Below are 26,534 nucleotides of genomic sequence, written 5' to 3'. Positions count from 1 at the left end.
ACTCAAACATGCTGCAAGATGTTGCTGTTTTACTGTTACCTCCAAACGACAAACTGTTTTGGTTTTAATGAGAGATAAACCTCAGAAGAGGAAACATTCTCATTTTTTGATGCTCCTCTATTCATTTCCTTGCTCTGGTTGTCAAATGTTTCCACAGCATCTATTGGAAAACAGTGCAGAAAATATGTCTGACTGACCTGTGACAAATGAAGGTCTCAGGAGTTCTGAGCTAACCTTAGGCTTGCTGAAGCGATTCAACTAATTGGATTGTGATTTTTTTTTTCTAGGACTTCTTTAAATCTCCGTTTATGGAATGAGTGAGCAGGAGAGATCGCCCAGGGCTCACCATCTGAGGATCACTGCTGTAAGCCTTATTTGCTTTATCTGAAGTATCTCAAAGATATGAGGCAAAACTAATGATTTTACTGATCATAGATCTTATCACTTATGGTGACAAAAATAAACATAAAAATAAGATATTCAACCCCAACAGCAATGATCAGTCTCCTGCTTCTCTCTAGAGAAACAGCAGCACAACAAATCAGTCGGATAATGTGGAGGTAGCGTGCTCTAAATGGACTGGTTGTTAAGAAATGAAACAGTAAACCATAAACAAACTGAGCTCCTTGTAATGTTCTTTTATGACACAATAAATGAACTGACCTGTTCATAAAATTACAGAAAATAAGTTACAACTTAAAACAAAACAATGAACAATGGTCAGTTTCTCAAAATGTTTATTGACAAAAGCAAAATAAAGCAAAAAGCTTTTTTTCTTTCTTTTTTATTTGTGGCAAAAAGAAAAAATGTTCTAACAACTGATTAAGCATTAAATATAAAATGAAATATATCTGAAGGCACAGAGGTAAAAATGAGAAGAATCAAGTAGAGTGGAATGGATGCAGAGAGAGTTGATCAGGTTCATTAGTTTCCAGTCATGAAAGTCTGAAACTCTTCAGAAAATGGAGACGTCACTGGAGTCTCAGGTTCACGGCCCCACATCTCATTTAGGACAACATCTGAAAAAAAGCTTTATGGTATTATTATGAATTCATGTGTTTATATATGTATAGAAAAAACAAGTAGGTTAATATTTGTGTTTTCTTCTGTGGTTGCTCTACAAAACCTGCCACTACTGGTTGCCAAAGACACACAAATATGCAAACAAGGCCAGTGATTATTTTCTCAGAATATATTACCAGCAGGCAACATAATATTTGTAATAAAAGTAAAAAGTAAAAGAAATTTCAAATTTGAGAAGCAAATAAAATCTAAGACCAAAATAACAGGTAAATATTTTAAACACTACAACAGGTTAGATGTCTAGTAAAGACTTTGTAAAAGTAAAGACTTTCAGACTTTACTTTACGAGGACATGATCATGTACTTGGACATGATCATGTACTTGGACATGATCATGCAGCATATTGTGAAGCATGTGCTGAAGAAAACCAAGCAAAGCAGATGTTCTACCACACCTGATTAAACTGGACAAAGGGACCAGGAGAAGCATCATCTCTCATCTCTAATTTGGATTCTAAAGCTCACCACTCTGACTGCTAATAAGAAGTAACAGGATTGTAATGAACTGGAAAAACCAGCAAAGACAGAAGACACAGATTAAAATAACCAGTTAAATCAGTGAGGATTCACAGCTGTTAACTGGGATCTTTCAGAGTTTAATACTGTAGAGTCTTCATTTTCATTTATGGCAAAGTGCAGAAGTAATGATAGTGTGTAGAGTCTTTTAGTAGCTGCCTTCCACAAGTATTTTTAAGCAACGTGTCTTTTTCATTTGGCATAGAGCTCTTTAAAAGCAAGATATTTTTTTCCACAAAGTGTTAAAAATGTAAAATTCCCTTTATGTATATAAGCTTACATCATTAGCACATAAAGCAAAATGAAACCAAAATGCACAAAGACCATTGAAGATTGAAAACAGGACATGCAAAAATATCCTAACTTGTTAAGGAACAGGAAGATGACAAGCAGACAGTTTGGCTCGTCTCCATGCTCATTTTCCTCTTCATTTGTTCTTGGCAGCGAGTGGTTTGCGGCTGATCTTCCTGCTCTTATCACTGCTCTTCTTCGGAGGCTCTGGGTTGGCCTGCATGTGTCTGCCATAGAGACTGGAAACAAAGCAGGAAGAATTATGAGCAGACAGATTTAAAATCCTCATGCTTATGATCTGAGAAAAATGTTTTGATTCTGTAAAAGTGTTAAGAATTTGTTCATCAATTTGGCAAATAAAATGATAAGTCAAATCTTTTAGTCCACAGAATAATGCCCATAAATGTGCGTCATTAGAAAAAATACTTGAATATTGCCGATATTCCAGTAACTAGAATATTGGCACACAGAGGTGTGATCATCATCAGCTGGCAGTATCTGATAAAGAAAATAACATTAGTAAAAATGTTTATTAGAAGCAATAAAAATACTTAGGTGTGGAGTTTTTCTCAGTGATTGCAAATGTTTAATGTGATTCAATCATTAGTGCCAGTTCCATATTTACAGGCCAACGTCCTCCAATGCCACTGCTCTCTGTCACACTTTCTTCCCCCTGGGTGTCTAGCATACACAAGGCTGGAGGTTCAGTGAGGTGGAAAAGCCCAGACTCTCTTACTCCTCCCTACAGCCTTGTTAGTCCACTTCCTACTGTACATCAAGCTCAGGTGGGGTCTTTAGCAAACCTACTTCAGCTCTCTGTCTCTCTAGGGTTTGACTCAGTTAAAACCAAAACATTTCTTTTTAGTTCATATCAGTAAGTCAATCAAAGAGTTTGTTTGTTTTTAACAAAGCCCAACTAAACAGGAAACAGTGCAGTAAACAGGAGTAACTACAATTTGAGAACAAGAAAAATAAAGGACTGTAATGATCATCAAGAAACATTACAAGTCAACATAAGCACAGAATCTAACTTTCTGTTAAGAAAATTAAAATAATCAAAACGGATTTAAAAATCACACCGAAAATGCTATAAAATACTTTTATAAAATGTTTATTTTTATTTGAGGCTTTGCTTACACAAGACCTCTGTCTATAAACTGCTGACTCTGATATATTCAGGTGTTCATTGAGAAAAACGTCTATGTTTAGATGAGACTGTCATGAGACCTTTGATGTAGTTGTCATGCCAGGACACAAAGTCATTTTGACGTCTCTAATTGTGAAACAAGCAATAAACATTACATTATGTTAATGGCATCGTTGAAATCATCATGTTGCTCAGTGCCACAGTTATTTCTAATCAAAAGAAACAGTTGGGATTTTTAGCCTTGATTTAAAGGAAGTCAGTGTTTCAGCTGTTTTATAGTTTTCTGGAAGTTTGTTCCAGATTTGTGGTGCATAGATGCTGAATGCTGCTTCTCCTCATTTGGTTCTGGTTCTGGGGATGCAGAGCAGAACCAGAACCAGAACCTGAGAGGTTTGGAAGGTTGATACAACAGCAGCAGATCTTTAATGTATTGTGGTGCTAAACCATTCAGTGATTTATAAACTAGCAACAGTAATTTAAAGTCTATTCTCTGAGCTACAGGGAGCCAGTATAGTGACTCACCTCAACGCATGGTTCTGGTTCTGGAACCAGTCTCCTTGAGAGAGGCTGGACATACTTCCACTCTGGAGTTGCCCATGGCGATAGGCGCCAGGCAGGAGTGGGTATACTTGTTGCCCCCCATCTCGGTGCCTGTACGGTGGGGTTCACTCTGATGAATGAGAGGGGAGCGTGCCTCCAAATAAGAGTGGGGGGACGGGTTCTGACAGTTTGGATTACCCACCCTTTTTGGAGTCTTTGGAGGGGGTACTGGAGAAAGCCCCTCCTGTGGACTCCCTTGTTCTGTTGGGTGACTTCAGTGCTTATGTGGGCAATGACAGTGAGACCTGGGTTAGGGTACCTAGGCTACCCTATTTTTCCATGAGTCAATAATTACCAGGCGCATGTGGCAAGGCATCAGGACAATCACAGATTACAAAGCTGCTCCTTTGTCTTGTGAGGACAGAACAGACTTTCTGAATGCACTTAACTATTTTGGTCGTTTTGAAGTCCACAACAACACTCCTGTGAGAAAATCCACTCCTCATCCAGATGAACAGATACTTAGACTGTAGACAGCTGATGTTCAGATCACTTTGAGAAGACTCTACATGTATAAAGCAGTAGGTCCTGGTAACATACCAGGTCTGGTTCCCAAGAACTGGGCTGACCAGTTGGCTCACGTCCTCACTGTCATATTTAACACCTCGCTGAGCTATGCTGTTGTTCCATCCTGTTTTAAGATGGCCATCATCATTCCAGTGCCCAAAAACCCACAATTTCATCACTGAATGACTATTGCCCTGTTGCACTCAATCCCATAATAATGACGTGTTTCAAGAGGCTGATGAAGGATCCCTTCATCTCCAAAGCCCCCCTTGAGGTCAGCCAATCACAAAAGACCCTTTCTGCCCTCAGCATGATCTGTTCTCCCTGCTGCCCTCTGGGAAAAAGTTCAGCAGCTTCAAGAGCAGAACAACCAGATTCCATAAGGATGCTAAGCTCCCATTAGTTTAATATTTTAATTATATATATTTACATTGATACTTTTATTACTTCTTATTTATTTATTATTATTGGAGCTGTTACAAAGAACATAAGATAGCCATTGTTTGTGTTGTTGTTAATTTTATTGCCGAGTGCTTTTACATGGACATGCCGGTTAATTCAGCCTTAACCTTTCACCTTACCCTGTCAGTTTTCTTCCTCTTCATGTCCACTCACGTACCAATGCAAAGCAACTGTAGAGCCCTCTAGTGGAATGGGAGGAGTGAATCCAACAGGAACCTTGCAACAACATTTCTTTCAATTTGAACATTTTTGAACATTTTCCAATAATTGCTCCAATATTTGATCTTTTTCAGCTGCTTTTTTTTTTTTTTTAACCAAGCAGCTCCAACAGTGAGCTGCTTGGTAAAAGCCCTTTCCAGCCTTGTGGAGGTCTACAATTTTGTCTCTGCTGTCTTTGGATAGCTCTTTGGTCTTAGCCATATTAGTAATTGGAGTCTTGCTGGTTGTGTCGGGTGGACAGGAGTCTTTATGCAGCTAATGAAGAATAATAAGTGGAGTGGAGGTGAACCTTATAGAGGAGGCCTCACAGGTCTTTGAGGGCCAGAATCTTTGCTGATTGGCAGGTGTTCAAATACTTATTAGCAGCAGTATTACACAAATAAATTATTTTTAAAAATCATAGATTGTGATTTCTGGATTTTTTTTTAAATGATGTCTTTTACACCCCTCTATGATTTCTAAGTGGCAGAACTTGTAAAGTCACATGGTGTTCAAATACGATTTTCCTCACTGACATGGTTGTGTGAAAGAATGCTTGTCAATGTAGGCACCAAATTTCATTATAGTCCACATATTGTTGACATGGTTTTGTTTTTAATGAAAATTAAATTTGCGGTTGAAAATTATTACTAATAAAAATGGTACATTAACATTTGACTTTTTTGTATACATAGAAAGTGTCTCACAGTGGGGGGTTCCAGTTCTGCTGGAGGTTTCTTTCATTTCCACTGTCACTAAATGCATGTTCAGGATGAGGGATTGCTGAAAAGTCAACGGCACAATGTAAGTGACTGGCAACTGGCTCTACAGCAGTAATAAATGTTGCAAGACAGTGACTCAAATCATTCTGCTGGGTTTGCTTAGAAAGGAAACTTTTTATGTTATTTGAATAAACTCAACTTGATTATATTGTTTAATAAACAAGTTCAAATTTGGAATGCATGTAATTGACTTGGAATATGTCTGAATGAATTTACTTAGATATGTAAAGTGGCATGAGATGAATTGTGAAGTGGTGCTGTGTATAAAGAATTGGCAACTGAATTAACTTGTTGCAAAATGCCTGAAGGTCCTCTGAGTGACACATCTTTACCTCTGATGTAATATAAGCAGGAATAAATTCCCTTTATTATATTTAAAATATACTCTTAAAAATATATATTTTCTTTGTTTGTACTGTTTTGTTGTATAATCTCATTTTCTCGTTAAGGTTAAAAGTAGTATTACATATCTATTACATATCTATGTGTCACATAGCTAACCTTAGTGCTCACTCACTAATCCATGCACTGAAGAACCTGGAGAGATAGTGACCTGCACTGCAAATATTCAATTCTTTAAATATCAAAAAGCTGAGTTACATAGGATAATTTACCACTTTTGTATTTGCATTTGTGTGTGTGTGTGTGTGTGTGTGTGTGTGTGTGTGTGTGTCCATGCCTATTTTTCTACTCAAATGGTGACTTGCAAGAACCAATTAGCAGCAGAGGAAAAGAGGGGAATAGATTCCGATTCCTCTGGCTGATTTTATGGAGTTCTTCTATTCCATGTTGGCTTAATTAAGTCCAGTCAGTTCTTTTTGCACACAGCTGCGTTTGTGTCAGCAAGCAGAAGAAACATTTGGTTTTCTATTATTACTCTGGTGTGTGTCTTTTTAAGAAGTTAGAAACTAAACATGTGTGAATGTGTTTGTGAGTGAAGTGTATGAGGCCAAAGGTCAATGACTTGATGGCCTCTCTTTGAAGCCCACTTACTGTATCTTCAGCAATAGTGCCAAGAGATTTAACAGTATTCATCATAGACAGAAAGATTACAAAGGAAGAGTTGTAGAAATAAGGAAAGACCATCTTAAAAAAAGCCCACATGAATTTTTTGCAAGTAGAAAATTATTCTTGAAAATCTTTAGATCCTGATATACCACTACTATTCTCAAGAATGTGTACAATATAAAAACTACTCTACACTTTTTGCTGCCTTTTCACCTTATTACCATCAAGGTTTATAACAGTGTAGTGTGCACCCCAAAGTAGCATATGTCTGGATTTAAAAGCCTATATTGGCAGCGCCACACATTTTTGCAATTTTGCTCGACAAAACTCCTCCACCGCCCCATTCCAACACACACACACACACACACACACACACACGCACGCACGCACCCACGTCCACACACACACACACTAAGTGTCCTGCCATGAGTGCCTCACTCAGCATGAATGCACTGCAAAGCAGGCTGAACACAGAGGCCACCATGCTTGTGCTGGGGCAGCTTGTGAGTGAATGAGTTCTCTTCTGTCATCAGATACATGTCTGGGTGACGGGTGGCTAAACTCCAGGTAACAAACAACCTGAGTGTGTTTCCCTTCTAAACCTCTGAGGCAAAAGTTAAAACTGTCTAAACGCTGCAGTTAGCTGCAGTTACCCAGAATGTTTATAATGTAGATTACAGACAGGATAAGACAGATATTAGTACTTCAATCATTAAACATGTAATCAGATTAATCACACTCTAGCATTAATATTAATCATTGAGCTTAACTTTGTAAGCTTGGAGTAGAAATATGCAGGCCGTTGTGGTTCTTGCAGGAATATTACCTTGTGCAAGCCCCTCCTGCCAACAACCAATTAAAATGTGAGAAATTATCTGACTTTTTTGCAGCAGAAAGCAGGTAATGTAGTCTCCCAGTACTCAACAGCAACTGGAACCAGTCTCCATGAGACTAAACACTAAACTGGTTCCAGTTTAATGCATCTAAAAAAGTGCATATAACCTTTTTAGAGGACAACTGACAGATTGTTAAAAAATTGTTTAAAAAAATTAAGTGAATTAATGAGTTCTAAATGTTTTTATCACGATTGTCAATTTATTAAAATTCAAATATTATGGAACCGGCACGAGATGATTTCTCATGTCTTTGATGCTTTTGTTTTTTATTTGTTCATAGCAGTTTAATGTTGCTTCAGTTGAGCATCATGTAAAATGATGTTTGCTACGTTGTTTTGTGAACAGTAAAATCATTTCACAGAGATGAGAGAGAGGAGTTGTTTTCAGAGATTACATTTGTGAGAAGAGTTATTGGCCCCAAACACAAACAGCTGAAAAAGAGAAAGAAATTACATTCAAGCTGCACTTAAAATGCATCCTTGTTTTGAGTTATTTCTTCTTTTCTGGTGGTCATCATGTCCCTGGACTCCACAGGGCAGCCAGTTTTATAGGTTTACAATAATACACATATGATTCCTTCATCATTACCATCAGATGTTGGCAGGTATGATGGAGGTTTCTGACATTCTGTTTAAAATGTATCAAATTGGTCTCATCTAATTTAATTGGACAATAATTTACTAATGAAAGATAACAATACAGAAAAAGGTATTTATTATCTCGTGTGACTTTATGTGAATTAATAGTGAGATTTAGAAAGTTTAGAAAATTGAGCAGAAGGCGCAATCTAAAATCTACTGGTAGATCCAGTTGTCATGTAAGGTGTGTTTGTAAATTTCTTTCAAGTTATATTTGATATTCACAGCATTTTTATGCACTGTAAAAAATGAATTTAGGGGGTTATCAGATTAACAAAAGAATATCATGTACTTTTAACTAAATAATTTAATGTTTCAAACAAAAATGTGATACAATCATGTTGGATAAACTAGAAATTCAACAACTTCATGTTTATGAAATTTAATCATGTTGAGATAACATGATTCATTCTAGTCAGACTGATATAGTGCTGAAGACGAGTGAGATCACAGGATATCACACAAAACAGTTTTTGTCTCAACTTGAATAACATATTCATGTTGAGATAATGTGATTCAATTTAGTCAGATTCATTTCCCTCTGAAGAGGATCTATCGAGATCAGGGGATCACGAGAGATTATGGAAGATCACAAGACATAACTGTTTTACGCCTGGGAAAACTTCAAAGCAGTTTTAGTTACACATTAAACTATAGATATTTGTTTTTCTCTGCAGGGAACTATTGGTATTTAAGAACTGCACTGTTACATTTCTTAAATTTCTTTCAGCATTTAAGAACTGTAAAAAAAGTCTTTTTTTAAAAAAACACTTTTTTTAAGAAAAGTCTTTGAATTAACGTAATTAAATCATGGAAAGGATTTCCACACAATTAAATAGCTTTCTTTCAGCATGAAGCATGTTTGTTGAGCTAACTTAATGTTCATGAGTTGGATCAACTTAATAATTATTGTGAAGGTATCACTGTAACATAAGTTGTTTTCTCCAGTGTGCTGTGGTGGCGCAGGGGTTTAGCACACTGCACGTTTGGAGGCCTTAGTCCTTGACGCAGATGTTGCTGGTTCAACTCCTGGTCCTGGTGACCTTTGCCGCATGTCCTCACCCTGTCTGCCTACTGTCTCAAAAAAATATGAGCACAATAGCGCTGCAAAAACTTTTCGGAGGGAAAAAAGTTGGTTTCAACTAAATTGCCATTAATCTTAGTCAAGTAAATTATTTGGTCCAAAGTGTTGCAAATTATTTGGGCTGGCTCTTTTAAATTACATTGAGTCCAACTATAGTAAATGAGTTGAATCAACCTTAATAAATTATATTGAGCCAAAACATTTGCTTTAAATTGGAATAACAATAATATATTAAGTAGAGCCAACACGTTTGATTTAGAATCAACCATAGAATAACCATAATAACATAAGTTGATCCAACACAATTGCTCTGCATTGGAATAACCTTAATAAATTAAGTTGACCTAACACATTTACTTTAAATATGAGTAACAGAATTACATGGTGCTGAAATAAATCAAAGTAATCAGGTGGAAAACCTTTCCATGATTTTTTATGTTCATCCAAAAAGGTATTTTTTTCAGTGTGACTGAAGGTAACAGCTACATAGTAGTGATATAAAAATTACTTGAACACAATATTAAACTATCTTTTTATAAATGCTATATTCCCTCTCTCTCTCTTGTGTGAAGCCAGAATCACATAGTTAAATATGTCATGAATCATTAAACAGGAAAGGAGGCAGTTATGAATGGAGAAAATCAATCAGTCTAATCACTTTGTGCTGATCTTTCAAATATGCTGAGATCCAATGCTTGGATGTGCTCCATACATTTAAAGGTCCTGTGTTATATCAAATTCACTTTTTACATGTTTCTTAGATGTAGTTTTGAATTAATAAAGACATTGTGTTTTGTAAAGCACAATAGCCTTGACACAGGAAGGCAATCAGATTCATCCACTTCATTTAGGCTGCATAGATGTGTTAGAAACAAAATAAAATAACTCATGCCTCTGATAAAGAATATTACAATCCAAGTTATGATTGCTATGCTACTTTCATATGACCTACTTTCAATGAAACATAGGACTGCTGCATGCTCTTCATTATGTAAAGGGAGAAAGGTTCAGAAAAATATACAAGCATAAAGTGGCAACAAACAGCTGAAACAAGGTCTGGTCTTACACAGTCACACAATGAAGGGATCAGTTCCACACAATGCCTCAGGGCAACAAAGTGAAATCTTCTCAGTTCTGTAGCTTTTTGTGCTGCTTGGAACAAGGAATTAATAGCATCCTTCTGAGCTGCTCTGCCTTTCAACACATACATGTCTAGAATAAAATATTCACACCTGGAAACATTTTGCCTTCAGTATATTTTCAAAGAAATGTGTTAACAAGGGTCTACAACCTTGTTATCTGTTTTTTTTATACATCATTTAGATTTTTTGTTCATCTGTAGAATTTAATGAAAATGAGAAAATTCTGCAGAGGTATTTATGTTGTCTAACCTAAAGCCCAGACAGTGTGTCAAGACCAAGTTAGGACAATAAAAATCTAGATATAGTTCAGGTGAGAGCAAGAAACCAAAAAGCAGAAATACATGTGTATTTTTGTACTTACTACTTGTAGGTCTCTGAACGAACATATTCAAAAACATGGGAGACACCAAGTTGGAACTGGTCTGCGATGGGAGTGACCCATGGATTGTTCTCTGCTTTGAACACCTGCTTAGGCCCAGTTAAATCCAGGTTACCTGAAGACATAAAGACACAAACAGAACAATACAATAACACTTTGATTATAATATCCCTTATCTTGAGTGAAAGTTGTTTTTTTTTTACAACTGCATGTACCTCATAACATCAGAACCCAATCAACTTTTTTTCTTTTTCCCCCGCCAGGGGGTCTTATGTGGGCTCTAGTGTCCCTTATTCGAAAGTAGGCTGACAGGAAAGGGGGAAGGAGAGGGGGGAAGACATGCGGAAAACATAGGCCGGGTCCGGGAATCGAACCCGCGACCGCCGGTTCGAGGACTCAAGGCCTCCAAACGTGGGTCGCGCTATCCCCTACGCCACCACAGCACGCCCGGAACCCAATCAACTTTAAGCTGTAGCAGAAAATGTAAAACAGGTTGATGTAAAATAGTTCTGCAAACTCCAGGTTTTCACTGGAGAGCATGGTTTCACAGCTAGTTACCAAATCATCTGATCTCCTTTTGTTAGAAACAAATTCTGACATACATCTGATCTGCACCAATTGAACATCACCAATATCCCTCTAGTCAATACTCAAATTTATATTGAGTATTGACACATTGTGGCATTTTCAAACTGAATACATTGAACTTTTTATCTGCAATTTTTCCTATTTTATCAGAAATTATACAAAGCAATTAAGGTTGAAACCGTCTGCGTGTTTGTACCGAGTGCTCAAGTGTGTGCAATGTTAAAATGATGGATGGCTGTCAGATTTTTCCATCACCTTTTTAAAAAAACCAAAGACAGAAAATATCTGGCTGATGCAACTGATGGTCTGAAGATATTGAAAGGATTTTCTTATTAGCATTCCAGCTCACCTTTGCTTGTTTGTGGTACAAAATTTGGACTCAGGTGTGTAAATATTAAAATTTAAAAAGTAACTTGAAGCTGTGTTAGGTGCATCTTGAGTTCAGGAGTCTGACAGCTGAGGGGTAGAAACCGTTTCTCTTGCTCTGGATGCTCCTCAACCTTCTGCCTGAAGGAAAGGGCTGGAACAGACTGTGTGTGGGATGGGTGGAGTCCTTCATGATTTGGAGCGCCCTCCTCCTGCTGATGCGTAGAGGTCTGAGGTGGAGGAAAGGCTGCTCCCTACAATCCTTTGTAGAGTTTTAACCACCCACTGCAAAGCCGTCCTCTCAGCAGCAGTGCAGCTGCTGCGCCACGCGGTGATGCAGGTGCAGAGAACGCTCTCCACCACACAGTGATAGAAGCTCCTCAGGACTGAGTTCACAAGTTCATACAATACAAGGCTCAACCTCATGGACACTGATCTTCCATGGAAAATAGACTGTTGTTCTGACAGTCAAAAAGGAGTGAAATATGTTCAGAAATCTATGACTGTTTTCATAAATAAAATGTAATATTAATGCCATTTTTTAAGTTTGTGAGGACACATTTTTGGAAATATGACAATGTAAGATCATTTTGAACAACATAATACCCATCATCTGCCAACAAAATTGCATGTTTAACACCAGTGAAGAAACTTGTAAAGGCATGTTATGACGTAGAACAATATTGAATCCTTAACTTTGATTCAAAATAAAATTAACACAAATATGCATGTAGATCCAAATTTAGAAGATGGTTGAAACAACATTGACATAGTGTCAGATATAGTATGGTTGAAACCCTGATGTTGATTCAACATGTAAGTCACCGACCATTTTCAATGTCGTTTCAATGTCAGGTAGAAACACTGAATCCACATTGAAGCCTAACGTTATTTCAACGCTGATTCACTCATATTTTGCTATCTGGGCTGACAGATCTTTGCATCCTTCATCCAGTGGAGCACTCTTTCCCTATTGCCATTCACATTCTTTGTAATAGAGATTAAAAAAAGTTTGCTTTGGCTTTTCTTATGGTCTCTGTAAGCTTATATCATGTTTGAGTAAATCTTAATCAATAGATTTTAAGTATTTCTTGAACGAGTCTCGAGATTTTAACAAGTGTTAATTTTTATCTAACCATGGTAGTTTGTTCCTCTTTATAAGTCTATGCCTCCCCCTACAGGGAAAAGAGGACATCACCTCTAAGTTTATTGATAACTCACAATTGACATCTACATTTGTGAAGGTTAGCATTTTGTCCCAGTCTGCTATTTTCAGGACTTTACTATGGCTCTTAGATATAAAGTTTGGTTTGACATCATACAAAGTGGCGTCACTGTACAGTTTAGTGTAGCTCTGTTCTACTAGCTTTCTTGAGAACAGAATACTATTATGACTTGACAAATCAGTCAAAAAAAATTAAATGCCTTGGCAGTTATTTCAGTCTTACTTGAGAACAGAAGATCTATTGCATTCTGAGAAGTTTTGGTTAATCTAGTCAGTTTTTCAACAAGTTGTTCAAAGTTACAATAATTTGTAATTCTGTATGTTTGTGAATGTTTCTGTAGTGTAGAGTTCTTTAAATGCAACACTCTACTAGCATAGTTCTTTTCTGATAATAAATCTAGAATCTAGTGTACAGAGTGTAGTTAGCTTGAATTTGTCTGTGTAACAGAGGCAAAAAAAGAAAAAAAAAACAGGTTTATCTGTTCAAACCATGTAAGTATGAAGGTATGCGGTAAACAAAGAAATATCTTGACAGTGAGTGGTCAATGTATGCGGCCAGTACAACAAACACATTGCAATATTTACTAGAAACCAGTGTGTCTTTAAAAGATTTTGGCACTTAATATCAAAAATGCTAATAAAGTTGAATTACAGTAAATTATGCATAGAGGTGAAGTAAAGGCTTTCTGCAAAGTTTGCCATGTTATGATGAATAACTGAAAAATCAACAAAGAAAATCCCCAGTTGCTAAGATACTTTTTTATGTAGTCTTGCTAACATTAGGGTGAGGTATTGATGAAAGAAGAGAAGATGTGCATGTTGGCATGTTTTTGTGAGTACCAAGTTCAGGAGGCAGAACAGTCAGTCTGTTGCCCTGGATGTGAAGCTCTTTGAGTTGAGCCAAGTCACCAATCTCCCTAGGTAACGAGACCAGATCGTTATCTCGAAGACTCAGCTGGGCACACAAAGAAAAGATAAGGATAAAAATACGTTAGCATCACACAATTTCTCAAATGTTTTAGCACCCATAAATTTCAATCAGACATTCACAGACGGACATTCATATATTTCTCAACTTCTGTCTCAATGTAATGAGATTTATTTGTACAAATTACCTTTTTTAAAGTCAACCCTATAAAGTCAGTGTGTCCCCATTGTTAAATTTGGTAGGTGCCCCACCCTCCTAAATGACATTCATTGCACCTTGCCTCCTCACTAAATAAACTAAATTGAACTGAACTAGGGAGGAATTCCTAAAAATCAGACTGTCCCCATTAAGCATTTTTTCAACTTTCAATTAGTCAATTTTACTGACATCCCGGCTGGTGGTGCAGCTGTTCTTCATGGGACTCAGCAAAGTCACAGACAAGGTGAACAAGAAGGCGTGAATGTGAAGCTTCAAACATGGACTCAGCACACTTTTCCCCTCAGTTGTCCACTTTGTGACTGTTAGGTTCTCCTTTAATTTGTGCAGTTTGTCAACTTGATAAAGGATTGAAACATCTCCACAGTTTGTTTTAGCAACTACATTCCACTCAAAGGACCAAGCAGTTTTCTTTATCCATCGGTGTGTCAAAGTATTTCACTTACGGTATTTAAGTTTACATAAATTAATTTTACTCCAAAAGCAAAAACAATACAAAGCAAACCTCAAAAATAATACTAAGTAAACCACTGTGAATCAACCCACAAAGTGCTTAAAGCCAAAAGAACATAATAACTAACATTTAAAATGAATACTTACACTTCAAATGTTTGCTTGTTGATGTTTACCATGTTATGAAAGTTTATTTTAAAAAGCTAATCCAAGTTGAAGGCAACCTAGCAGTGCAATCTTGCAACAATACATTCTCAGGCTTCCTGTCTGTTGTTTATAAGTGTATCTGTTGTAAATTCACTGAATTCAATCAAGTTCCTGCTGTTGCGACGTGCTGCTTCAGGAGGAGCGACTGCTGCAAGCCAATGACTCAATTCAACCTGCTGGGTTTCCTTAGACAGAAACAGTTCAGACTAAATGTAATGAACTTGACTAACTAGGATCACCTGCAATTCTTTTCAATTCAACCTTACAGGTTGAATTGAAAAGATTTTTTGTAAAGTGCCTCGATCTAAATTTGTTATAAATTGGCACAATAAAAATAAACTGAATTGAATAAAAGGAATCCTTAAGATTATGAGAAGTTCCTCCAAGCAATGCAAGGTCTATCACTGTAATGAACATGTTCAGATAAAGATCTGCCACCAAATCAACCCATCCCTAGCATCTTGCTCTGTCACAGTGTTTCAGCCTCACAATCTTCACAAATATAAACACTTTCTGTGGTTAATGAATGATTATTCCACACATTTGTGTATTTACATTTGTTTTGTTCCTGATAGTAGAAAACCTTATCAGTCCAAATTGTGTTAGTACTACTGGGGTGAACTTACGATTTGCAGCTTTGTCAGCTTCCCAATGTCAGGAGGAAGTAATTCAAAGTCGTTGTCGCTCAAATACAGCGCTCTAAGAGTGGCTAGAAAACAGAAATAAGATGGTTGTGTCTTAGCATTAATTTTCCCACTTATTTCAAATGAACATGATGCACCACTCCAACATCTGGAATGCTCCATGTAATTTTAAATGAAATGTTGAACATTTTCTCCGCAGTTTAAAATAAACTTTCTGAATGAAAATCCCCCTTTAGCCAGTTTTTTTTAAAGAAAAGATGCATCAGCACAGCAACAAATTACATTGATTTTCATGTAAAGGAAAAGTATAAATGAATTATTATATATTATATGCTGCCATCTAGTGTATATAAAACAATACTACAACTAGACATGACAAAATACTGAATTATTGCCATATCACATTGTTCACTGGTGTCTGCTCTCCTAACTGACTCGTTTTTTGCAAGTGCAAAATGCATCTGACACAACTAAGAGAAGGAAGCATAGATACAATGACAGAAAACATGGCTGGTCAAATATTTGAATGATTAAAAATAGAAAAATGATGATAATGGTAAAATAATTGACAAATATCATCCAGCATGCCAATTTTGAGCAGATAGAAAAGCTAATAATAAGTGCATAATCATGGCATCACCGTTACAGCTGGATGCTCTGGGACTAACACCCAGAAAAAGTTCCCAGATTATTTTGTCTGCTGCATGTTCCACATATTGTGAGGACAAAAGATGTCTGAGTGGAACAGATTAGCGCAGCCTGATAGCTAAGAATATCCATGCAATAAAAACAGAAAGAAAAACACCATATTTCATAACATAGCATAGCTTGTGAACTAGTTTACTGGCAATGGCAATAAACATGATTCTGATTCTGATAAACATATAGCCTTTTTGTAACAACTGAAGGTAATAGTCACTTGATCATGTTATGAACTGACACTGTGGTGGCTGGAAAACATTAAATATTATTCTTATAAGTAACCCTGGTTTCTCAACATTTACAATTTGTACTGAACTGTGATGTATGCCTTCATACATTATTTTAAAACCAAGCCTCATCAGGCAGGTATATATAAACATTAACAGAGTCTGAGCTTTTATCTATTTATTATATTCCTGATAATCAGGTGGTACCCAGACTTGGTAATTCAGATCCAAAGTAGGGCTGGAAATAATTGATAAATGAATTAATCTAAAGTTGATTGATCTTATTGATCGACTAGCGATTAATTGATAACAGCTGGAGATAAGCACCAATACCTCACAGCCCCACTAGGGATAAGATAATGTATGGATGGATGAATCGGTGGAATCTCTTAAGTTGCTAAATCGGAAGATAAAAAATAAAGAGTCAAATTTGTGAAACATGTAATCCCCCAGAACAGGATGTTAATACAGAACTACAGTCTGTGAAGAGAACTGCAGACTCTATGTCTCTGCCGTCTACAATCTGTGATGATAGCAACACTTTGTGATTCCAATTCAGCTACCTTCCTGTTGTACTGCCCCTTTAAGGATGTGGCTATCGTTTCTGAAGAATGTTAAAACTTGGCTCCATGAAGAGTAAAAACTCACAATCAGCTGTGCTGAAGGGCAGAATGTTTTTCCCCATCATGCCCTGCACTTTTCTGTTATCACCTCACAGGAGTCATTTTTGGCTGAGAAGTTGATGCTGTTCAGTCGGCAGAATGATGCTGATTGGTTCTATTTCAAAACAGAATCACATTTTTACGCTCCCTTCCTGGTATAACTCCACCATAATTATTTCTCCTACAATCTAAATTGATAAAGAAGTGCAAGAATGAATGATCTATTTAGACCAATTATGTCATACTGGATCATACGCTTTATATCAGCGAGGTATCTATGTATACCCTGACTGAACCTCTAAGGTACAGACATCACTCACAGTCATGTGGAAGCAGGCAAAAGCTATGTCAATAAAGCAGCTCTTGATGCTTAATTCCGATTTTATTTGCTGAAATCTGATTGTTTTTTCATTTGTTTTGTAGTTGTTGTTCATACGTCAGACATCTATGCAAATGATTTATGACCCCAAAGCAACCTACTTGAAAAATGATGCTTTCAAATCTATCTGATACTTTTCTGATTTAGTATGACTTAAGCAACAAAGCACATTTTGGGGCTGAAAAGATCAGAATTTGCTCATTCAAACTTCCATAAGAAAGTGGGATATGGGTTGCATGTAGGCAAAAAGTAAGTCAATAAAAAATGGATTTGGGTTGCATTTGCCTCCTGTGTGAACATAGCCTAAGACCCAGTCCACACATAGATGACATTAGGTGCATCCAAAAAAGTTTTTTGGCTAGGCTGTGTGTCCACACAGGTCTGGCATTTTGGGAGACCAGAAACAATCAGTTTTGAAAACAAACCCCAGAGTGGAAAAATGTCAAAATGCCGGTTTCATGTTCATGTGTACATGTGAGCCATGTCTTTACTGAAATAATGGCATGTCCCTCTGTAACCTGTAACCTGCATGCACCTTACTCACAAATAAACATGGTGTGTTCAGTGTCGTTTGGAAATGCTCACTAAGATAGAAGAAGTTTCCAGGCAGAGAACCAGAGTTCTGGTTCAGGTTGTTGTAGGTTAAGTCCAAAACCTCGAGAGCAGGAAGAGATCCAAATCCTCTGGGCAAGCCACTTAGACGATTCATCCTGTGTACACAGAAACAGAGCCAGTTTACCACCTGTCTAGAATTTCAATTTAAAGCAAAACATTCACTCATTCATTTATTAACATGTCAGAAGACTAGCATATTGTGAAGTTCAAAATCATAAACTCTAAAGTCCTGTTTCAGAAAGTGGGATAGACAAATTCTGAGTAGAAGGCAGTTATTCTGAGTACACCTACCCAGCTCTGTGATACTCAGGGTTTTTGGTTTGAGAACAGGAAATGTCAACTAGGTATGGTATATATTCAGTATATTGAATTTTATGACTAACTGCATATTACTTAATATTCACATTTCTTTGCTGGAATTACTTGAAAGTGTTGTATTTTAATATCCCACTTGAAGGCCAGGCCTATATGCAAATACTTCATGTAATGGAAATACTCAGATAAGGGAAAACAGGTTTGTAAAATACAGAGTATTATTAAAGAGATTTAATTTTATTGTAAGTACAAACAGTATAACAAAATGAACAGTGAATATACAATATTCATCATAATAGTTACTCAGATGTCAGGCTTGTTTGCCTTTACTAGTGATGAAAACACATCACTCAGGAGGAGAGGGGAAGACCGGCTCAGTCCAGGATGACTGCTGCAATATTAAAGTCTGCAGGTAGATTTTTGCTTATCTGGTCTTCCGGTTTCCAGATCCTAATCTAACAGAGTACTGTAAATAAAAAGTTAGTCCATGCTGTGATGATCCGGCTGACTGTGGACTGATGGACACCACACCGGTCAGCAAGGTCAGGTGCTTGGATGCAAGGGAGAGATAGTTTAATAAAAGGAGATTTCATTAAATATTATTTACTGCTTTCCAGTGAAAATACAGTAGTTGTAGATATTTTGTTCAATCAAATAAAATCACACACCTTTCTTTCTTTGTGGGTGGGAAAAGTAAAAAACTGTAGTAGAGACAATAAAACTTTAATTCTCTATCAAATCACACTCACCCTAACCCCCCCTCTGCCACAATAACTCACAATTTTACAGCAGCAATAGTATTGCTCTGTTTGATAGTTGTATTTTACTATCCTCCTTATGATGTCATTAATATTTAGAATTCCATCAGTAAGAAATATTTTGTTATGTGGAATGAGACTTCATATTATATGACATAAGGACTGTTTTTAGAGAAAAAAAAAAAAAACATTGACAGATTGTCGACATATCATTGCTTTGGTGTTTGTTTAAATTTGTCAACTAAATAAGGAACTTTTTTTAAATGCTCACATTTTTACTAATCTACCACACCATATAAACCCAGGTTGCTGTTTTTTTATAAATCAGATGTTGTACATTTTATACATATTAGTACACATGAAATTGTCCTAGTTTTAAGCAAAATTGCATCATTTGGAATACCGGGATACCCTAAAGGAAATGCAGTCCGGATTCACCCCAGTGTTCAATGTACCTCAGTCTGTTTCATTGGTTTCTGTGAATGATGAAAGGCCTCAAACATGAGAAACTCAAAATGTCACATACCCAAGATTGAGGTGTTTCAGCTTCTGAAGACTACTGATCTGAGTCGGGAGCTCTTCAATCTGGTTGTTGAACAAGTTCAGAACTTCCAGATTCTTCAGTTCTGAGATGTTAGGAGGCACAGCTGGAAGAGAAATTTTATGGACCCCAGTTAAAGTACTTTCAGAACTTTATATCTCTGCAACAGGATACATGTGGATCAGTGAAATTAATATTTAAAAACATTTGTGTACAATAACACACATCTAGAGGTAGCCTTATGAGTGCTAACCTAAAGAATTTCAATAGAGGTTTTCCACCAAAGAGGCTCCAGGCAGGGCTGCTGCTGGACCCAGTTCAGGAAAAGAACCGGAATGTCATACCAAATGTTTTATCTAGTTATTATTTGACTCTGCTTTGGTTTCATGCATACATGTTTGAGAAACCTTTTTTGTAAATATTTACTTGTATTCATGTTCACAGTGCATGGTAAGCATCTACATTTTGTTACACTGTAAAGAAAAAAGGAAAACATACGCTGTGTTCACAATTATTACTCAATTTGTAGTTTTGATGATTAATGTTATTGTTGAACATCTACAGCGCTCTGTCAATCCAAAATATTAATAACCTCTCAAACCTGAATATTTAAGAAAATAAAAGTGAGATTTTGGCTTTTTTAAGACAATATCTATGTGTACAGGATTATTGGGCAACTGAATTCAAACTGAAACTTTTCCCATCTCACTTGTTTATTGTCATCTGTTAAAGTGAGAATAATAAATATACAATTCAAAATTGACAAACATTTCTGGCATTTGAAAAATAAATCAGTGACCAATGTAGCCACCCTTCTTTTCAATAACAGTTATGGAGTCTGTCAGTTTCTTGATCAGTTGACCATCACCTTTTTGTGCAGCAGCAGCCACAGCCTCCCAGACACTGATCAGAGATGTGAACTGTTTAAGAAGGGCCCACAAGTTCTCTATGGGGTTTAGTTCTGGTGAGGAAGGGGGCCACTTCATGGTTCTTTCATCTTTAAGACCTTTACTGGCCAGACACATAGTGGAGTAGTTTGATGCATGTTATGGAGCATTGTCCTGCATACAAATCCTGGTCTTCTTGAAAGATGCAGACATTTTCCTGCATCACTGCTTGAAGAAAGTGTCTTCTAAAAACTGGCAGCAGGTTTGGGAGTTGATTTTGAATCCATCTTCAACCTGAAAAGGTCCAACTCTTTCATCTTTAATGATACCAGCCCTTCCCAGTACCCCGCCTTCACCTTGCTGGCATCTGATGAAGAATGTTTATTGTACAAGTTAATGTTTTAATTTGCAATAAAAAGAGATAGCTTGGGGAAGAATATGGGAGATTTCAATTTCAAGAATTCTTGGTTGTGTTCTTTCACTGATTGTAACTGTGGTAAAACAATAAACATAGGTGGAAAAATAACACTTGGCTCAACTCAGAATCTTTTAAATAAAAACCTTATAACAAAACATTAGGTAGGTAACCCTCCTAAACAACAATGGTGGCTCCTGCAACTGCTTGGATTGAAATAGCCACTCGTAACATTTTGTGCATATTTCAAAGTTTCAAAATGTAGGACCTGAAAGTTGAGGGAAATGTATATATACAAATGATGGAGAAGTTAGTTAAGTAACTGTGAAGCCATCCTCACAATTTGGCAGTGAGGATCACAACCCTTTTCATCAGTGTCCTGGTAAATTACACACCGTAGTCATTTCAGCTAGTCTGAAGTTACTCATTTGGCTTCAGGAGAACTTCAGGAGCGGAGAACTGCTTGGCGGATCCCATGTATGGCAGCATTATCATGCCGAAAGTCGTGAGCCCAATTGATCAAATGTCTATTGCGATATATATTAATAATTTATAGATGTAGGGCAGGCGTGCTCAATACGAAGGTTTTGAGTAGATCTCGACATTTTTGATAAGACTGAACGCTGCCAGAATGCTGTGACCAGCACTTCCTCTTCTGACAGGCTTATCAAAATAATCACTAAGATCCTGAACGTTTGTATCTTCATTAAAGAATAGCATTTTTTCAAAAATCAACAAAGCATGTTAAAAATTAATAATCTCAGTTATTGCTTCAACAAGGTGCTGCATAATTCAGTGTGTTTCAGTTCCATAAACAAAAAAAAGGCGACTCAATGACCAACTGACCAGCAGAGCAGGAGTTTACATTAGCTACTCAACCATCACTGTGTTCATGAGAGGCTTATTAATAATCGAGAAATAAATATCAAGCCTGGAAACCTGATATCGTAACGGACTGAATGTTATTGCTTGCGGGGCGCAGGCAGTTGCCACGGCAACGGGTGTGCTTAAACAACAGAGAGAGTAAAAAGGTAGGAGTGGTTTTGAGTTGATCACCTGTTCGGGTTATTTTACCTTTGTTTATCTTTGCTGTGGCTCATTACAGCCGCTGTAGTTTCTAAACTGACTAATTACCTCATTCATCTCTGAGTTTATGTCATTCACAACTAACATCACATAGAACAAATAGATTTCAGAAAATTTTAACAAACAAATGGCTTCTACCGCGATAGCTTCTCACATTGAGGTCAAAGTTCAGATCTACCATAACTGACCGACACCAGCTGGCCTCGGGTTTGCAACCAGCTTGTAACCTAGAGTTTAATTTACAATTTTATGTCTTTGTGTCATGAGGTAGATCTCAGCCGGCTGGTGAGAGAAAAAGTAGATCTTGGTCTCAAAAGGTTTGGGCTCCTCTGATCTAGGGTATCCAGGCTGCACCATAATGTGATGATGTGATGAATTTATTGCTCAAAATTTATATTGCTGAAGGATATTTATAATCTCATCTACTATTATTATTATTATTAATTCCAAATATTTAACCAGCCATACCAGTCCAGTAATAACTTAATTGTTGTAATTAAGCTCTGAAAACCTAAAGTATGTTTTGAATGGGGGAATTTTACTGGACAGAATCATCAGGAAAGCTGGCTCTGTACTGGGACTAAGGCTGGAGTCCCTGGAAACTGTGGTGGAGAGGAGGACACTGAGGAAGGTTCTGTCTATCATGGACAATAAACAGAACCCTCTCCACCACATAGTGGACAGACAGCGGAGCACCTTCTCACATAAACTGCTGCAGCTCCGCTGTCGTAGGGACAGATACAGGAAATCCTTCCTGCAACATGAACTCTCACTGTACAATAAAAGCTAAATCATTGTTCTGCACTAATCAGCCCAATTTTGCACAACTGCACTGTGGCACACTTGCTGTACATATATTTACATATACATGTCTGCATTTTTTTGAATCTCCGTAAGGACTGCTCTTAAGTTGCATTTTATATTTTACAGCACTTTATAATTTTACAATTTGTAGCATTTTATATTTTATATTTTTATTTGATTTTATCTACAACTAGTTGTTACTGTGTCTTGTCTTTATGCTGCAACTGCAAAGTAATTTCCCTGCTGGGATGAATAAAGTACTTCTATTCTATAAGTCGAGATTTCACAAGTTGTGATATAAAGACATGAAGTCCTGTTGTCAGACTAAAGATGTGGGCTCTCGACTTATGGCAGTAAAATTCCACTTTAGTTTTGATCACGAATGTCAGGTTGTGCATGAGTATTTGTACCTTACTTAGTGAAAAGTTACTGCTTCACACAAAAACTATGTGTACCACCAGTCACCAGTATGTAATCCAAATATTGTGAATCGTCATCACCCAGAGTAGGGCAACAACAATTTAAACTTTTTTTCTGCTGATTCTGGGCAATACCAATATTTGGTTTGAATTGATGCCAAATGTAGCAACAAAATCAACTAGCTTGGCCTTAGTGGAGAGAATACAGTTAACACATATGAGCTGAAGGGCGAGTCAGTCAATCCGCTCTCAGGGCAAGCAAAAAGAAACATTGGCTGATTTTCAGAGTTGGATAAGATCGGTGGATAAGATTGTTTTTTTTATGCATTTATCGCCCAATTACCAATCTCCCAAAATGAAGAACATTTTGGTGAGTTTATCAGTGCAAACCCATACCTTCCTGAATGTTGACAGGCATAGCTGAATCTATGTAAACTTCTACATTTTAAGCAGTACCAAAGAAAACAAAAGAAATCTCTTTACATTTCCTTTCATTATGACATTTAGCAAGAAACAATATTTTTGGTGATCCAAACTGACCTAAAACAGGTAATGCCTAATGTGATATGATCACAAAATTCTAAAAATCTTTCTGTTTAGGGTATGTAAACAAAATACAGAGCTCTGTGGTGTCAAAGCTATTTTTAGCCATAGTGGGTGTTGAGCTGGCTGTGTTTCGCTGGTTGCTCTGACTGTTAGTGAATGTGTGAAAAAAAATGTATTTACTGGGTATTTTTTAGTGAAGTTGATAAATTTACTGTGCAATAACCCAGAATTGCAATAGTGTGTAATCTGGTCAAGTTAACTGATGTAAAAATGAGACCAAAAAATGTGCACAAAGTAAGCAGCATGTCTTTACTTTGTTACTGTTGTAATGACAGCAATTCTTTCAAGCTGTTTACATCTTTTCTTCATTCTGCCAACAACTGCTTTTTTAAATTCTGCTGTTTAATGTATCAATTGTAAAGTGAAGGGACCATCTTACCTGTGAGCTTGTTGTGACTGAGGACCAACTGAGTGATGTGAGATAGAGTGACTGAAATGACAGATATAAAAAAAAAGTCAAAAATGCACAAATAGTTTTATAGGATAGTTTTAGAATTCATCATAGCTCTGAATCAGCACTGCTCAAACTTACCAAGAGTATTCTCTTGGCCTCAAACAATGGACTTGTGTCTGTTCTGGTTTTACTAGACCTCAGTGCTGATTTTGACACAGCCGATCACAATATTTTCTAAGAACTGTTTGAACATGTAGGTATCAAGAGAACAGCACTAGGCTGGTTTACATCCTATCTGTCCAACAGATTCAAGTTTGCTTTCACACTCCAGGATTACATGTGGAGCATCACAGGATGCTCTTTATCCATCTGTCTGGAGGCCCAGACTTCTCTCCCCCCCAGCCATTTGTTCCAGCTCCTCCAGGGGAATCCCCTGGTGTTCCCAGGCCATTCTGGAAACATAGGAAGAGCCAGTGTTTCCTGGCTCTTCCTTTGGCTCTCCTCCTGGTGGGACGTGCCTGGAACACCTCATCAGAGAGGCGTCCAGGAGGCATCCTGACTAGATACCTGAGCCACCTCTAATGGTTCCTCTCGACATGAAGGAGCAGCACCTCTATATGAGAAGAGCCGCTGCTCTTCCTCAGAGTAATCCTCTTACTCTGAATGCTTGGTAAAAAGGATTGCGGTAAGTCAACGACACAACACAAGCAATTGTTGCCATGTCCTCATCCAGGAGGAGTGAATGCTGCCGGTCAGTGGCTAAATGCAATCTTGTTAGATAGAAACTGTTTAAACTATTTTCAGTATGCATGACTGAACTAAAATTTATTTTTTCTTGAGTGCCTTAAGACAACATTTGTTGTGAACTTACAACTTAATTGGAAAAGGAATTAAAAAATGCTAGTGGCATAACAGTTATTCCAACTTGCTGCTACCATGAGATTGAGATAGTTTAGCAATGCAAAACACAGAACACAAAGCCCGACTTCAAACATATCAAGAATTTCTTTTCTAAGAATGCAGCTTAGAAAAAAATGGTTTTAAGAGAGCAGAGCGAAATCATTAGTCAGTGAGATGAATCTTTCTGGAAATGTGCTAGCAGATAGTTCAGAGTCCTTAACTGCAATGTAAACTCCTTCAAAATATATTTGGTGTTAACCATTATCATGGGGCTGAACCTTCCACTTGAGGTAATTAGATGAGTTCCAGCATCTGACAGTTCATGTGCAACATGCATCATTTTCCCACATAGTATATGTAATAAAGAAAACAGAAAGTTTTTTTTTTTTTTTTCTTTTTCTGTCCAATTGCTCAGTGCTACATTTTCAGGTTCAAAACTCCCAAGGTTCAGTCTCAGATTTGTTGACTATTTGTGACCTTGGAAAGAAAGTGAGGGTCATAAAGTTGCCCTGCTCTGCATTCAACTGATACTGTTTTTATTTATTCATTTTTTATTTGGAGGGGGTGGGGGTGTTCACCTGTATCAGTGATAGTTTGAAAGCACACAGTTCTTGCCACAGCATGACAGAGTTCAATCTCATCTAGTCTTTTTTTTTTTTACTCAGATGGTATCCTAGACATACCGAAGAAGTTACCGAAGTTAATTTTCATAAATAAAGCAGTAACAATGATAACTACTGAAACTATCTTAATCATAAAGTCTGGAATCATTTGTTCTTTTAGTCCAATCTCAATTTTTTTCTAGAAGACTATCGAAGGCCTACTCTAGGAACTACTCTGGAAAACTCTGGAATGTTGTGATCAAATCTTACCTAAAAACAAAAGCTGAAAAAGAAGGTTCAACATTTTTACAGAGGACTTTACACACCACAGAGTTCAGCATTTATGACAGCATGACTTTTATGGGAAGAAATCTGTGGTCCTGCACCAGAGCAGAGAATGAAATAACCCCCATCCCACCCCACCCCCGCTGTTCTACAGACACGGATCTCCGCTTTTCAGCCTTCTTGCTCCAGTTTTACAAATGAAGAAGAGCTTTTAGCTTACACAGGCCTGGGATGTCCAGCATGTTCGAGATGCCTCTGTCGCACATTTCTACCTCAGGAAGGCTCCTGTCCCGACTTTCCTCCACGATCTTCTTCAAAGATTTTGACATAGTTCTGAAAAGATGGAGGCGAAACGCATGCAGAGATTATCGAACAGGATGAAAAAAAGGAGAAGAAGCCAGGGAAAGCAGTGGTAAATAACAGGATCAATGAGGCTCACCGTTTAAAAAATGTTTAGAAGTATTTCCAAAACAAGACTTTTCATCAAACTCTCCGCCTACCCGGAAGTGTATCAGAAAGCACACCCTTTCCTTATTAGGAAATGTCTCTTCCTCACTGCGCCCGACCAAACGGAGAG

General features: G+C 37.2%; 1 protein-coding gene across 2 annotated transcripts; it reads right to left on the bottom strand.

Moving 5' to 3' along the window:
* Positions 1 to 719: 719 nt before the first annotated feature.
* On the bottom strand, positions 720 to 26,534 carry rsu1 (Ras suppressor protein 1). 2 transcript variants are annotated; one of them, XR_006369528.1, is made up of 10 exons: positions 26,397 to 26,534; positions 26,178 to 26,290; positions 24,156 to 24,206; positions 19,545 to 19,665; positions 17,916 to 18,040; positions 15,343 to 15,425; positions 13,753 to 13,867; positions 10,716 to 10,848; positions 1,964 to 2,129; positions 720 to 1,019 (listed from the first exon to the last, which is right to left on the bottom strand). XR_006369528.1 is itself a non-coding variant. In XM_044105251.1 (9 exons), the coding sequence occupies exons 2-9, from the start codon at positions 26,284 to 26,286 to the stop codon at positions 2,027 to 2,029; spliced, it is 840 nt and encodes a 279-aa protein (XP_043961186.1). In that variant the 5' UTR covers positions 26,287 to 26,290; positions 26,397 to 26,534; the 3' UTR covers positions 1,105 to 2,026. The 2 variants fall into 2 exon arrangements, 1 of the variants encoding a protein (XP_043961186.1); XM_044105251.1 differs by lacking the exon at positions 720 to 1,019 and having other exon boundaries at positions 1,105 to 2,129.

The sequence above is a fragment of the Gambusia affinis genome, linkage group LG21, assembly GCF_019740435.1.
Source record: "Gambusia affinis linkage group LG21, SWU_Gaff_1.0, whole genome shotgun sequence".
In the NCBI taxonomy this organism is placed as follows: Eukaryota; Metazoa; Chordata; class Actinopteri; order Cyprinodontiformes; family Poeciliidae; genus Gambusia; species Gambusia affinis.
This window is presented reverse-complemented; position numbering and strand designations above follow the sequence as displayed.